At 49.2% G+C, this 15,706-nt stretch overlaps 1 protein-coding gene across 7 annotated transcripts in view; it reads right to left on the bottom strand.

Annotated features, from left to right (window-relative positions):
• Positions 1-8,432: 8,432 nt before the first annotated feature.
• Positions 8,433-15,706, bottom strand: part of GLCE (glucuronic acid epimerase) — a 54,989-nt gene continuing 47,715 nt past the window's right edge. For 6 of the 7 annotated variants that reach the window (XM_049812249.1, XM_049812248.1, XM_049812250.1 and 3 more), the window contains 2 exons: positions 15,021-15,266; positions 11,320-12,353 (listed from right to left, as the gene is read on the bottom strand). In XM_049812249.1, coding sequence (XP_049668206.1) covers positions 11,329-12,353; positions 15,021-15,266 — 1,271 coding nt within the window. In that variant the 3' untranslated portion in view covers positions 11,320-11,328. Of the gene's footprint in view, positions 10,788-11,288; positions 12,354-15,020; positions 15,267-15,706 lie in introns of those variants that run through there. The other variant, XM_049812255.1, reaches the window with a different exon arrangement.

The raw sequence follows: 15,706 nt of genomic DNA, 5'->3' as shown, positions 1-15,706 counted from the left end.
CCCTCGCTGACCGCAGAGCCGGAGCCACCGGCTCTCCCCACGCCTGCGCCGGCTGCAAACCCCAGCGCTGTTCCCCTTCTCCTCCCCGATAAAGCCTCTATTTTTACTGCAGCTGTTGGTAACGTGTTTCACAATATCTGAATAGAGCGGTAGATTGAGGACTGCGAGTCGCTGGAGAGGGATGCATGGGCATTGCTCCTGTATTATTAAGTAGTTGGAAGAACTGGAGCCCAGCGTAATGCACTGCTCACGGGTCACGGGGAGAAACATTAAGGGTCATATGAAATCAGGGCTGGTGAATGTACAGCACTATCCTGTATTTTAATCACAAGGGAAAGTCTCTTGACATCAGTTTCTGGGTGTAAGTGTGTTAACCCTCCTTTGCTGGCATTGCAGCACAGCTTCCCCTCGGGCAACAGCTTCCCAGGGCTCTGCCATCTCCTTTTGGGTGCTGTTCCCACCATGAGGGATGCCCCAGAGCTGAGAGCCTCGCTGGCTGACCCACCAGCGGGAGGCAGCTATGGGATGGGCACGGGGATTTGTACCAACGGGTCCAGTAACAGGTTCCTTAACGAAGGGACCCCCATGCAGAGAGCCAGATGCCACCTGCAAAACCCAAACCCTGTGGCCATGACCTCTGCTGCCATGAAATTCATCCCTGGCAGCAAACAGGAGCTCAGGAGATGAGCCAGGGATGTGGGGACGGATGGGTGCCAGCAGAAGCCGATGCATACGCTTCGGTGTGAGCCCATGCAAGGCCGGGTTTATAAACAGCCCTTTTATTTGGATGAAGAAAGTAAAGCTGTCCCCAGGCAGTAGAAGGAAGACAATTTCATCACAGCATTGCTCAGAGGAGGAGCTGTATCATGGATAACCGGGCACCTCTGGGTCACCCACAGCTCCTGCAGCGTTTTTTCCCCCTTGCCATCAAATTAGCACAAAATTAGGATTTATTTTGCAGGCACGGGGTGGGTGAGGCCATGGCCGGGCTGCACACACACACGTCTGCATCCAGCTGTGGGGCAGGGGACAGCTCAGCTCCTGGGGCAGATTGTCACTGACTTCATACCCTGCAGCCCCTGTCCCCGCAGGGCTCTGGGCCAGGAGAGAGGTTAGCAGGAGGAAAACGCTGCCTCTCTGCCCATTCCATGCTTTTGGCATTAAGCATGTGTTTTAAACCATCTCCTGGGCTCTTTTTTTCCTCCAAACCATTGACCGCAGAGACCAAGATGCAGATTTACTCTACTTACCCCGTCGCCTGCCCGGGTTTATGAGCTGCAGCCAGTCAAATGAGCTGGAAAGGATGAAGTCTGCTGTTGCACCGTAATAAAACCATAAAAAACTTTAAAATTACTCCTGATTGTTTTTACACGATCATTGACACAAACCCATCAGATAATCCAGCCGCATTTATTCGCACTGGCGGCTCGTGCACTGGCAGCAGCTCTGCCTAGCAGCGGTGGAGGAGAGATTTTATACCTGAGTACTTTGACCCTGCTTTGGGCATGACCTCCAGCCCGAGGCAGGACTTTCTTCCCAGCACCATGCCCGTGTACAAGCAGCCTAGGAAACCTCATGTTTCCAAAACCAGTGTTTTCAGTGCTTGCAGAGGCTGTGCCAGTCCTGCGGTGCCTCCCATGCAACTGGTGCAACGAGTTTCAAACCAGTAGAAACTTCCCAGCACTGAACGGCTGAACCTCCAGCTACGTTTTTTGCAGCAAAACAGAAACCAAGCTGAACTACAATCATGTGAGCGGGACGTCCTGGGGGTCTGGAAACCAGCAGCGAGCACAAACCAGCCGAGAGCTTTTACTGAGGGTGTTAAAAGCCAGAGAGGATGAAAAATGAAAAATTGGTATTTGAGTAGTGGCCAGATCCTGCTGCCCTGCTCTGTCGTTCATGGAGAACAGTGTGAGCTGAGTGTGGTCGAGCACAGGGAGCACCGGGGGGGGGGGGGGGAGGTAGGGAGGGGGTGTCACGACAGCTCTAGGTGCGTGCTGTGGGCAAGGGGTACCTGCAGGAAAGCTCCAAACAGGGTGCCCCGTGCAGGTTTTGGGGGGGCCCAGCTTGGCCCAGCAGGCAAGTGCTGGAACTGGGTGCTGAGCAGTGCCAGTGGGGACTTCCTGCGGCTTGGGGACAGGGACAGCGCTGGCTCCGCCGCCACTTTGCCAGCAGCCCTGGAGCACCGCATGGCCTGGGGAGCACCAAGGGCACACGCATACCCCTGCACATCATCCGTCCCCCAAGCTGCGCACAGACACGGCCCTGTGCAGATGTGCAGACCCACCCCCGCTGTGTACACCCAGCCCCAGATGTTCACAGCCACCCCTGCAGATGTGCACATCCACCTCCTAGGTGTGCACACACCCCTGCCTACGTGCACCCCCCCAGACGTGCCCTTGCACTCCCCTGTGCAGATGTGACCACCCCACGCAGCCCCTGCACAGCCTGGGGACAGCCACCACCCAAGGAGCAGGGGATGCTGGTGGCCCCCACGCAAGGGAACGGAGCGGAGGCTGTGTCGTGGGTGCCAGCGCTCATCCCACCCGCGGTCTCAGCTCATGAATCCAGGCTGCATCCCCCCCTGCACTCGCTAGCACAGCGTGCTCTGGTTTTAATCACTCCCTGGTTTTTATTTGACTTTATAACTGGGCAGCAGGAGCGTAAAGGTGACTTTTCCCTGCTGGCCATACCCCAGAAAAACTGCGTCTGTTTGCTGAACTGTGGACAAACATCCACCCTCAGAAAAAAAATGACTCAGTGGGAGCTGTGGAGGCACCTGGACCTGCCTGTAAAGCCCTGCCAACCTGGGGGAGAGCCATGGCAGGCTGCCGAGCCCCCAGGTGCCCACACAGCCCCAGCCCTGGAAGCTGCAGGCTGAGCCCAGCTTTCAGGCTGAGCCCAACTTTTAGGTTGAGCCCAGCTTTCAGGCTGAGCAGCTCGCAGGGCAGAGTCCGGCCCTCGCAAGGCTGTGCCTGGGCTGTACTCCCACTGCCCAGCTCTGCCCAGGTGTGACGCACAGGGGAGTGATGGCAAGGTGCTCCAAGCAAGTATTTCTTCTGCTTTTTTTTAGTCTTCAAATTAACTGGAAAGTCCGGGCACAGACTTTCCCAAAGTTTCTGTCGAGGGGTGAAGACCAAGCATGGGAAAGGTTCCCCCCAACCCAGAAGTGTCCAAGCACGTGAAAGCCATTGCACGGGAGGACTGAGGAGCATCCCTGGCCCCACAGCCATCAAGAGCTGCGGGTCAGGCACACAATTCCCCACAGAGCCAGGAACCAGCATAGGCAGAGGTGACCCTCCGGGATCTCTCACCCTTGCCCTGCCCAAAACGTGCTGCGTGGCCCCATCGGTCCCCCACCACACTTGGGTGACAGGGCCAACAGTGCCCAGCACAGCAGCGGCTCCACTGGCCGGTGCTGAGCCCCTGTGCCAGATCCTGGAGGGGGGTCACTGCAGCCAGAGGGAGCCTGGTCTCCCGTCCTCTTCCTCCTCATCGCAAAGGGGACCTTGTCAGGGCAGTGCTGGCTCATCCCTTCCCTCCTGGCCAGGTTACCCAGAGAGGAGCTGCCGCTGCCTCCTCTCTGTGCAGCATCGCGACAGAGCTGCTAACAGGAGGTGCAAAGGGAGTACTAGTTAATATTTAATTTAGCCCTAAGCCCGCATGTTTAATTACACAGATTTAATTCTTTGCCATGTTATTCATGGTCTACCACAAGTGCCGCCTTTTCAGTGCAAACCCCGCCAGGGGCCAACTCGGTGTGTCCCATCTCCTGCAGCCCCGCGGGGCCTGATCCTGCTGTGCCCGAGTGCCGGGCAGAGCACGTGTGGATGCCCACGGAGGACGAGGGCTCCCACTGCAACCTCTGCCTGTGCTGCCTTGCGCTTTGGCAGCATCATCTTTGCAGCAGGCATTGCTGCCAGCCGGGCTGGCACTGCTGGGCACGACCACAGTGCAAATACCAACAAGGGACAATTCACAAGGTGACAATTGTGGAATAGGAATGCAACGGTTTATTCTGCTGTTCCGAGTTGTTTTCTCCCCATAAAAGGGAGTTAGTTGTCTATAAAGTCAGTTGTTGTGAGCTGGAGCTATTCTAAATGAAGGCAATCAGTTGTTCCAGACCTTGTGCTAGCTCACGGCAAAGCAGAGCTGAGCTCATGATGTGCCTGACTTGCAGAATTGCAAAATGTCCGTAGGTGACCCAGGGCTGCAGCGTGTCCCAAGGTCCCCTGCTTCGGTGGGCATTAATGGCCTGTGCTGCCAGCGGGACCCGCACACATGAGCAGCTCCCCGAGCCCGCTGGTACCAGCAGACCTCTGCTGCAGTCAGGGCAACTAAAGGCTTTACAGAAATCGTTGCAAATAACAGAGCAGGATAGGTAAAAGCAGGTGGCACTCAGAAGCCGAGCAGGATCCCTGTCCCTACCCCCTTCTGCAACGGGCAGGGAAAGCTGGGGCGAGAGTGGCTGGGGGCTTTGCTACAGGATGGGGTCACCCTGGGAATACTGCTGCACCAGCAATCAACAAAAAAAAAACCCCAAACTTTAGAAAGTTTTAAATTAATTAAAAAAAAAATAAAAAAATTTGACATCATTAGCAGCTCCATCATCACTGTTAGCAGCCGTTGTGTGAGCAGAGGAGAAGCCCTACTGCAGCCCCTTAATGCCTTTGGAGACCACCCCTCTCTGTCCTCCTCTCCAGGGATGCCGTCTTCCAGCCTCCTCCGCCCCGAGGAGCTGGGGGGCTCACGGCAGCAGGGTGGGGTGGGCTTTGCCCCCACGGGTCACTGCTGAGCCTGGGAGGTACCTGCAGAGCAGCTCTGGCTTCGCTCCAGCGTTTCCTCCCCTCCTGCTCCACCATCGCCTGCTCCCCATCTCCCGCATCCCGGCGGAGACCCCCGCATCTGGAAAGCGATGGGGGAGCACTGAGGTGGCTGAGCCTCGGTGGAAAAAGGGGAGTCTGGCCAAAATCACCATGCTGGTACATCCCAGGCAGGGAACAGGACCCCTGCCCTCTCGGCCCCTGCTTGCAGCCGACCCCTGGTGCTGGCACAGCCCAGCTCATGCAACACGTTTCTGGCTCCAGCCTCCCTTAATTAATACTTTTAATCACAAAATGAATATGCTGACGTGTTCTGCTTACAGGGCACGTGAGATGGAGGAACGTGCCAGGGCTGACATTACTGTTAAGTTTTTGGAGGACATGGGGGTACGGCAGCCCCAGCCGGGAGCAGGGATGCTGCGGGGATGCAGAGCAGAGAGGGAGGAGAGCGGCTGCAGAAAACCAGTGGGGAGGGAAGCGGGTGCCGAGGAGGAGCCGCATCGTGGGAGAGGAGCCAAACCCTCGCTGGAGTGCTGGGACTCCACGGGGAAAATCACCCCCAGCCCTTCCTTGCCATCCCTGGCACCCTCCTCATCATCACTTCTCTGGAGCTTCACGCGCTGCTCTGCCTGGCCACAGCACCCATGGGCCCAGCTGGATACGGCTCCGCTCCACGCACACCGGGCCCAGTGCATTACAGAGAGCAATAGCCAGTATTAATATTTAATTCTCTCTAAGCAGCTCATCTCTCGGTTAAGCACCCAGCAGCCAGTCCTGCAGTCCCCGGGCAGAGGGAAATGGCATTTACCACCAGCTGCTTCTGCTGACATTTGATTGTTCAAACAAGGCCCAGGGAAAACAAAAAGCTACAGTGGAATATCGGAGCATTTAATAAGATCCAGCCAAGCCCTGTGAGCACTTGGGATAAAGATGGGATTTCAATAAAAAGGCTTCTTTATGATCAAATTAATGGGTTAGTATTCCCCACCCAAGCGATGCCATTTGGATTTTCTTTTTTTCCCCTCCCAGTAACAGGCTTTGCAGAAATAAGTCTTTTTAGATGCTTCCTGCACAAAAGCAGCTGACGGTGCCGCTCCATGCTCCATGCCAGGGGAGCTCTGGCTGATTTGGTACCTTAGAGGTCACCATGCAGAGGACGGTTTGATACCCCACCTGGAAAAACGTAAGGAAGGAAGGAAACCGCTGGCCCAGGGCTAGCACAGGGTCCCTCTGGAGGGGCTGGGGAGCAGAGCGGGTTCCCGCATGGCACAGCCATAGGATGCAGCCAGCCCCAAGCCTTCGCAGCATCCTCAGCAGGCACTGATGCCGGCGCCTGCACAACAAGCCTCTTCCCCAGCATCCTCAAAAACCTCTTTTCAACACCCAGAAAGGTTCAGCCAAGATTTTGCTCACAAACAGGCGCCTGGACCCAGGAAATGTGTCTGTGCGCCATTTATGTCTCCCAGCGCTGGTAAAGAAGCTGCCGCCTCCCTCACTGGAGACCTGCTGTGCGGGGAAGCCGCTCGTATTTCCTCGTCAGGGTGACAGAAAGCCACTAAACCATGATGAATCCATTTAGAAGGGAGTGCCTTAAGGCAATGGCATCGCTTAAGCTCAGGAAGGCAATCAGACTGGGCTTATAAACAGGGAAAACGCTTTAGAGCAGCATTTCTGCTGGCAGAGGGAGGCCAGGAGGCACATGAGGCAAGGTATGGAGCCCCAGCGGGATGGTGCACAAGGAAGGCTGTACGTGGAGCTTTTTCCCCACTAGCAAATACTATTAATCTAGACTAAGCTAGAAAAAACAAACAAAAAAACCCCAACAGACACACACCTCACCTTCACCACCACCACGAACATGACCTGGTACCAGCATCTGCACATGTTGAGGGTAAGAGCAGACCCTCAGGTGCTTGAGGCCAGGCCAATACTTGTGTTTCTTCCCACACTTTGCACCAGAAGCCTGACCTTGCTGTAATTAGCTATCAAACATATCACATTGCCTCTTTAGGGACGGGAACAGCCAGCCCTCAGCAGATGGTTGTCTGTGGTCACCCAAGTACGCTGAGAAATAAAGCACTGTTGGCGTATTCACAGCACGAGGGTCCACCAATTCCCTGGTCCAAAGACTTGGTGACACCTTGAAAGAAGCAGGAACTCCTCTGCTCTGTGGATGAACAGCCTTTTGTGGCAGCTGGCAGGAGATGCACAGAATCCATCTGTCCTGGCCAGCGCAGACAGACAGACTCCAGAGCGTGTCCTGCTCCCGGGATGACAGCTCCGCTCGAGGCCAGCAGCATGGTGGGGTTTGACCCCTTCCAGACCAAGGCAGGCACATGTACTCCTCTCCTCTGAGATGGGAAACCCCTGAGTAGCTATGAGAGCAGGAGCAGAACCCCTCTGCTCCCTCCTCCCACCCTCTGCTCATTAGTGGTTATTACCATGGCGCAAGGTGCTCCATCCTGTTAATTTTCAGTTCAACCCAACGAGAGCTACTCAGCAAGTTGCTCAGAGATACAAATTCAACAAGATGAGCTCTTAAAATATTTACTGTCCTAAAGATTCAAGCCAGTGAGTGCCAGGATGTCTTTCAACATTTGCACTTCATTGCAAAACTCCACCTTGTTGAATAGGCTGAAACATTGAGCGCTTGCCTTTTAAATAGCTCCTGCCATTTTTGGAGGAGATTAGTAAAGTATGGAAGCAGCTATTTAACATTCAGGAAATGCAACGCATACATGGGAGTTATCAGTCACTCCAGGCAGATGGTAAATGTATCTCCTTTCACCACAAACTGAGCAGCAAACATTCAAATTCATCACCAAGACAACATATTGAAATCCACTTCTATTTTCAATTCATACGTTTTTAACAAACTGCTAAGTAATGAAAATCAATATTTTCACCCAAGCAGTTGGGAGACAGTCCTGAAGCTCTGCCCAGCTGCAGAAGATTTGCTCTATGCATTTCAGTCATGCAAAATTATTCACGACCAAGTCAAACGTGGCATCCTGGGTGCAGCTCACATTTACAGCCAAGGAGGCACCGACTTTCCATCGATCAGCTCCGATTTAACAGCACTTCTGCATCAAGGTGGGAAGCATCGCTTCAGGCATGGAATGGCTAAGACAGAGGTGACCTCGATCCCAATTTTGAGGGGGTATTTTGATAGGACTTGCATATTTTTAGCTGAAAAGAGGAATTAAGAAAGTGGTGCACTTCTTGGACATTACAGGCAGCCTCAGCAGACCACCTGCTGTCTTTGTTAGGGTATTTTTTAGTGACCAGTCAGTTAAAATTGTTATTTAACAAAAATCACAGAAACTCAAAATGAGATGCCTTTAGCAGAAACAACTCACACCAGCAACATACTGCATGAACTTTACTCGAGCAGACAGAGAATATAGATCTGTAGTCCTCACTCCAAATCAGCAAACTCTTAACTGTTGAAAAGAAGGTTTTCCACCTTACTTAGAATAAAAACCTTCCAGAATACCCTAAAAGAAGACACCTCAAAACCACTAAGATGACTGCTCACCAGGGCTCACCTGCAACCACACATAGGGTAGAAGGTACCAACTGAAATAATGAAGATGCCCCACGTTTGTCTTAAGATAAAAAAATTTATTTTACAGTCTTATAAAGCAGCTTTACATTAAGCACAAACGTTGATCCATTTACTTTGTATATAAACATAGTAGAACCTTTCCCGCTGCAAAAAGTCATGTCTTGCTGTATATAAAACTAACATGTGCACATTGTGCTTAAACTGCAAAGTCTATACAGCTTTACAAAGGACTACCCTTTACAAGAGCATCCTGTAAACAATTTATTGCATATTTAACACATGGTGTATATCCCACATGTAAAAAAAAAAATGTAGAAAAAATAAAGTACAATTACAAGGTGAATGAAAATAGCAGCTTTCAGTGAATGTCTTGCACAATGGCCAAGAAAAACAGCACTGCCACACTTGTACAGTTGTGCTTGTGTGTCACTGGTTTGCATATACTCATGCGCACTATGTTTCCGATGAATTCTATGTACAGTAAGCCCCATGAAAAGATTGAACAGATCTTAGCCCCCAAGACCTTTGTCAGTTTGAAGACTGAAAAGAAACAAAAAAACCCAACTTAAGTGAATTCGATGAAGTTATGGGCACCAATGTCCAATAATCCTCTTCCACTGCACAACTCAATTAAAAAGAGTAACAGGAGAAACCCCACACTAACTCTCTTCGGTTCTACAACCTCTGATGGTGGTTGGTTGACGTCACACATGTGCTAAGGCCAACAAAAATGCAATGGAGATGTTAAGGATAAGGTGGTCTGACAGGACCGACGGCGTTGGCATGGCCAACCTACGCTTCTGAGCTCACCTATCCAACAGCTACCGGGCTGCCGCTCACGAAGCACTGAAAAATCAGCAACACTGCAATTTTTCAACTGGCATTAATTAAAAAAAAAAAACAACAAAAAAAACCCCAAAACCAAAAAAACCCCCCCCCAAACCAAGAGGAAATTGTGGCCTCCGTAAGGCACCGATACCACCTCTTGAGCAGTACCTAGAGAGTCTCTCCAGATTCTCCAAATCCAAAATGGGCACAAGATGGAGGAAACATGCAGGAGAAAGATGTTTCTGTGTTTGCAGCAAGGACCAGTCGTTTGTAAAGGAAGCACATTTTTCTGGGTTTTGTATGTGTGTGAGTGCGCGTGTGTGTGTACACATGTACGTAAAAAAAATTCACCTCTGCTACCTTTGGTATTGAAATTTCTCCTGTGACATCCACTTTTCATATTAATTGATATAATCGTAGCATGCGTTTGCAAAGATCAAGTAATTAAAAAATTGCTTCAAATATCTGTGAGAAATAGAAAAAGCATCAAAAAATAGAGAAAAGAAAAAAAATCAAGATGCATATTGTCCTTGTGCCTAGCCTTTTTGTGATTTGAATGAACTTTGTTGTCAGCATGAACTTCTTAAGCTTAACCCCCACCTACATGTACAACACGTAATAGGATCAGTGGAAAAACCCCAAAGCTAATACATGTCCTTCCCATGCCGGCATACATCAGGAGCTTTCAAGTCTGGGACTCTTAACAGCAAACACCAGCATGCCTCAACAGAGCTGATAACCCAATATTTGTTACACTACCAACCAAAACACCCCTGATCTAACGATGCTATCAGTTGGTTTTACTCTTCTGGATCAACCAGGATGCTACACACCAAGAAGGCAGACTAATGGCGGTTGTAAAGGACTGATAAACAGGAAAAAGAAACCACCTGGTTTCTTCTGCATTACAACAGTACAGTGAAAGCGTTTGGGTTCGGACGTGTGTGTTTGGTTATTGCACGGGTACCCTTGCTTGCCTGGCAGAGCCACGAAGACAAAGGACACCCAAAAAGCCAGTGCTGAAGATGTAACAACCCCTTACACTATGAGTAAGACAGTAGGCAGAGGTGAAACTTGGTATTAAAGCACAGGTGGAGCTGGAAAGCCCTCTGGGGTAATTTTAATTTTTAAAATGCCTGATACACTCAAGCAGGTTAAAAATGAAAATCACCATAGGAAAACTGTAATTAATTCCAATTGCATTTCCTGCACACTACTGAAAATAAGCTCCATGTCATACTCCAGAATTCAAGACAAGTCTCCCAAAGAATGAAGTTGCCAAAGCTTAGAGAAACCTCTCAGATGTAATTAAAAAATACAGTACAAAACATCAGGCTCCATGACAAGAGATTCCAGCTACTAGGGAGGAGGCGACACCAGCAAACCTGACAGGCGATGGTAAATTTGGCTTTATAAAAAGGGGGGTGGCATGGTTGCAGGCTTTGTGCAGTCCGTGAGCCCCACTGAGTTGTGCTTACGTGACGTGACTTCGAAGCCTGCACACTGTCTGTTTTCTGTCCACATGTCTGTAAAGAAACCATACAGCTAAAGGATCTCCATACAGAGAACTGAAGAAAAAAAAAAAAAAAAAAAAGGTGTATTTTTCACCCCAAGAAAAGAATCCTTATTAAAAAGCCCCCACCTTTAAAAAAGATACACTGTCCACTACCCAGGCTACAAGTAAATACACATTTACGGCGTTACACCACATGATCTGTTACGCTGTTCCAACATATACACATATTAACTCCATTTTAAAAGAGGCCACGGACTAACTTTTCAGGCAAGTGCTGGACTTTAGAGACCTGTATGGCTTCTGCAGATATTTTCCTACAAAAAGGAAAAAAAAGAAAACCAAAAAATGTCCCCAAACTCAGGAGCACAAAGGGGTTTTGCTTCGTGCAGATAGTTTCACTGTGGAGCACTAAGGACAGGTGATGTTCCCGAATCCTACCCATCAGACCCAAATGTTTTCACACTGGAATGCAATGATTTCAGGAGATCAGTTTTAAGGATCACTTCTTTGAAACGGTCTGTAAAAATTTAGGATGCAACCTTTGAAACTGTACCTCTGTGAGGCAGCAGGACCGAAGGGTTTGGTTGTAAGCTCTAGTTGTGCTTTGCCCGGCCGCCTCGCAGGTAGCTCTTCCACCTCTTGACGAACTCTTTGAAGATGGGGGACTCGTCTATCGTGCTGAGGAGCTGGAGCTGGTTGATGTGGGTGGTGTGATAGTCCCATCGGGCCAGGTTGGGAGCGGTGCCGAGCATGAAGTGCCGAAGGTCGTAGATGGTTCCTGAGCCGGTGTCGTAGAGGGGAAGCATGGCCTTCAGAGACTCCATGCCCCGCTCGTAGAGAACCCGCGCCTCCTTCCCCAGCTTCTCCCCGGCCGTTTCTTTTAAGTCATACAGGCCGATTAAGGAGTACATGAAACCGTTGAGCACGAAGGAGCTGGGTGAGGTCGGGTACTCCTCATACCAGTCGTGCCGGTTCATGAAGACGGCTTTCACCCCGCGCTGCTCCGACGGCAGCTTGTACGGCGCTGTCGCCCGCAGAGCCGAGCTGAGGAACGTGTGGTCCTTCGTCAGCAAGTATGCCCGCACCAGCGTTGAGATGGCCTGTCCTTGCGCCATGGCCGAGTACCAGCCCGGGTCCAAGGACTTAAAACCTTCCCCCAGCTTCCTCGTCACCATGATGGGCCAGCCGCCCCTCTCGTCCTGGTTCCTCACCAGCCAGTTGCTGGCAGCAAAAAAAGCCGCCATGTGAGCGGTGGCCGAGATGGTGACGTTATCAAGGAAGCCTCTACCCTTTGCTACCAGCCTCACCACTCTCTTGGGCATGATTTTGGTCTGCTTGACGGCTTTTGTGTTGGAGAGGCCGACGCCTTTCCGTAGGTCGGTCACCAGGTCTCTGGTGAGGGTGCTCCAGCTAGTCCTGGGACCGATGCCGTAGTAGATGTCTCGGTCCTTAAAAGCGATGAGCTGGGTGTTGGAGACATAGTGGACAGTGAAGAGCTGGTTCTTCTCCGTCGTCTCGAGAACCACGGAAACGCTCCCATTTGTTATGAACTTGAGATCAAAAGAAATAATAAAATCTCGGGTGTTCCCAAGCTGCAGAGATACCCCCTCGGTACTTTCTGCAAAACAAACCAAAAAAGCCTTGTTCAGTGGTAAAACACTCATTTCTCCAAAATGTTTAAGCTACAGAGCGCAGCTTCCAGAGGTAACCCCTCTTACCAGACAGGATCCAAAAGCTTTTAGGGCAGCCCATCAATAATTCAATCATTCTTTCTGCGCCCTACCATGTATTATTTAATTAAGCATAAAAGTAAATCCGCAAGCGAAGGCTGACTCCCGCAGCACTGGGGAAAACTCATTTGCCTCTTACATTAACACACTGCAACACTTCGCTGCGGAGCAGAAGTGCCAGGGGCTCGATCGATGGCTTTATTGGAGGCTTCTGGTACCTGATCGATGGAGGAGTGCAACGGACACCAGCAGGATCTGGGGTAAGGGAAAGGGACATCAGCGGGGATCGGGGGGGGGGGGGGGGGGGGGGTGTCTTATTGCTGCCTGCAGCTGCCTGCTGGCAGGATGCAGGACAGGCAGAGATGCACTTTTCCTGCAGGATGGGGCACAGCAGCCAAGCTGCAAGAACGTAGATGCTGTGTGATCTTTCCCTTCTGTAATTCACAACATAAATGAACCACCACTCTTTTGCTCCAAACTGAAAATTTCACTTGGCAGAAAAGACACCAAAAACACAGTGCCGCTTGAGCAGTCGCATTTCTGAATAAAGCTCTGCTTTCAGCAAAAACAAAAAAGCCAGGAGTGCCGAGAAGCAGGTATTCAGGATCCCCCTGGGACTAATATTTACATTTACAACTTTTTTCTTTCCCAACCTGACAGTTCCAAAAACCAGTGCGCTGATTAGTTTAATGGGGGAAAAAAAGAAAAGAATATAGAAAGACTAATGTGTTAAAGTATTTATTAACCTCTCCATTGGCAAAACTCAGTTTAATTAAAAAAAATTTAAATAAAGCTCCTAGGCAATGCCACATAATAAAATCCGGTGCTCTCTCGCAGGCTAGATTTTAAAATGTAAAATCAACTACTCCCCCAAAAACCTATACTAGAAGATCAAAGGGCTAATTAGTTTGTAAAGCTGTGTGCAAATCTTGTAGCTTTGAAGGCACAGGGGGATGATAAACACTTAAAGACAGTCATCTTAAATTAACAGCTTTCCATAGAATAAAATTTGTCTGTGCGAGGCAATTGTCTCCTTTCTGCTACTTCTTGATGTGTGAAATACCCCATAAATATTTTTATGTGCAACCTTCGAGTTACGGTCAGCTTCTTCTGCAGAGCAGAGGCTTTTCTCCATCTCCCAAACTAATCTACGGCATTTTGCAATGTCTTGTGTTGTATGGTGCTATTGTACAGGACCTATTATTTTGACTGAATGTCATGTTTTTCCAATCTTTTAAAGTAAAAGCCTCACTCCTTTGAGTTTTGGAGATCAGCATCTGCTTCGGGAGAAGAAACAGAGCGCTTCGTTACACAACATTTTGCTCCTATGAAAAATCTAATTAAAAAAACCCACTCTCAATTCCTGTCAAGTAAGTTTTATGGTTCCTTGTAAATAAATGCTTGTGTGATAATGAAGTGAATTACAATTTGGGGGGGGGGGGGGAGTTTTAAGCAGCAAAGGAGAACTAAAGGCTGCCTGTTGTTTGCACTGCCTTAAGCACCTCTAAATCCATTACTTAAGGCCATCTAAGACGAGTGGATGCGTACCTCGGCCTTCGAGCCCCGCAGATTACTCTGCCATCAATAAAGGATGAGGAGAGAATACATAACAGATCTTTTAGCCTTTCCTCTCCCCATATTTATCTACTACAAAGACACAAGAGTGTTCGACAATTTTTTCCCTAGAGACTCAGGCCTAAGGTGCCAACTGAAAATTACTTCATTGTCTTTTTAAGTAATGGACTCATTAATTCTAATGGGTATTGATCGAGGAAAAATACATTACGTCCTTATTAATGAGCCTGTCCTAGCACAAAGGAAACTCTTGCATGAAATAATGAATTTCCCTGCTAAGTACAAAACAGAACACAGTAAATTGAAGAGACGGCAACAAAATGCATCTTGCATGTCTGCAGGTGAAGGAGAACACCTGTATGCAGCCCCAGACCTTCACCGTCCTCCCCCAGTCCTGTGCAAATACCTGCGCAGCACATGGGCAGCTGCTCCCTCTTGCTGCCTTGTTTAAGGCAACTTGGGTTAGCCAGAACCAAGATCTCAAATTTTGCAAAAATACTTGCACCGGAATGAAGAGAGAGATCCTGGGTCCAACCGAAGAGTTGCACGTGCTACGCTTGCCCCAGGCTGAAAATAGACCTTATCTATCATCTGTCAACATCTGCTTATCACACGTCAGTGCTATTTCCCAGGCTTCACAACTGGGTCCATCTTTTTTTTTTCTTTTTTTTTTTCTGCTTCTATTTTGAGACAGAAGCTGAAAGGGTCAGGAAATGTGACTGTAGCTTCTCACTGCCCTCCATGCACACCCACTTTTTCATTAAAATAGTGTTGAAAAAGCAGTGACAGAGAGAAAACAGAAGAAAAGAAAAACTCCAGAGGTACGGAAACAAGATGACATTCTCAGGTGAGATCTTAAGGATAGGAAGTCACACAGGATAAATGAAAACACTTTGATCCCAGCAAGTTAAAGCTCCCCTGATACCATCTGTGCAAATTAACAGACATGGCTTAGCTGCCACACATTTAGGATAACCCACCTGGAGCAACAAACTGTTTGACACTAGTGAACTTGGCTTTATCAAATACTGTGGACAGAGAGCAGCCTTTTGGCACTGTCCAGTCTGCAGACCTGCTGGTTTTGTCCTTCTCTTCAGCCGTTTCGTACACCTCGATGTGAGGTGGTTTCTCTGTCAGGTTTTTACTGTAGTGGCTCAACCCGTACTGTGCAATCTGGATGGGGTAGAAATAGCCTTGAGGTCCCCACTGTGTGGATAATGGCACACCTACGAGAGAGGAAGAAAATGAGTATTTTATCAGCATGTTTTCAAAAAGCAGTGTTTACAGCTCTGCACACTCCTCCTCCATACCCCATCACTCCTTTACTTCTAGCAAATGGTATTTCTAGGCTTCACCATTAGCTAGATTTGAGGAAAGTCCTGTTCAAGGAGTGAATTGCTCCCATTTACACTGAGATCCATGACTAGGCAAAACTAAGCAGATCTGAGTGGCCGAGAAGTCCTTATCATGGTCTTCCATACGTTCTCATTTAATTGTTTACTGAAGCACCACACTTATTTTAAAATACATTTAAAATGCCCTAACAGATTTCCCACCCCCCCCCACCCCAGAGACCACTAAATCTCCAAACAACGTTACATCTAACACAATCCCTTTAATGCCACAGAAATCTTTGCAAATTCGGTGTATATGTTATTACTAGATT

The sequence above is a fragment of the Accipiter gentilis genome, chromosome 10 (assembly GCF_929443795.1).
Source record: "Accipiter gentilis chromosome 10, bAccGen1.1, whole genome shotgun sequence".
Classification (NCBI taxonomy): domain Eukaryota; kingdom Metazoa; phylum Chordata; class Aves; order Accipitriformes; family Accipitridae; genus Astur; species Astur gentilis.
Note: the sequence above shows the minus strand (reverse complement) of the source record. Positions and strands in the feature narration are given on the sequence as shown.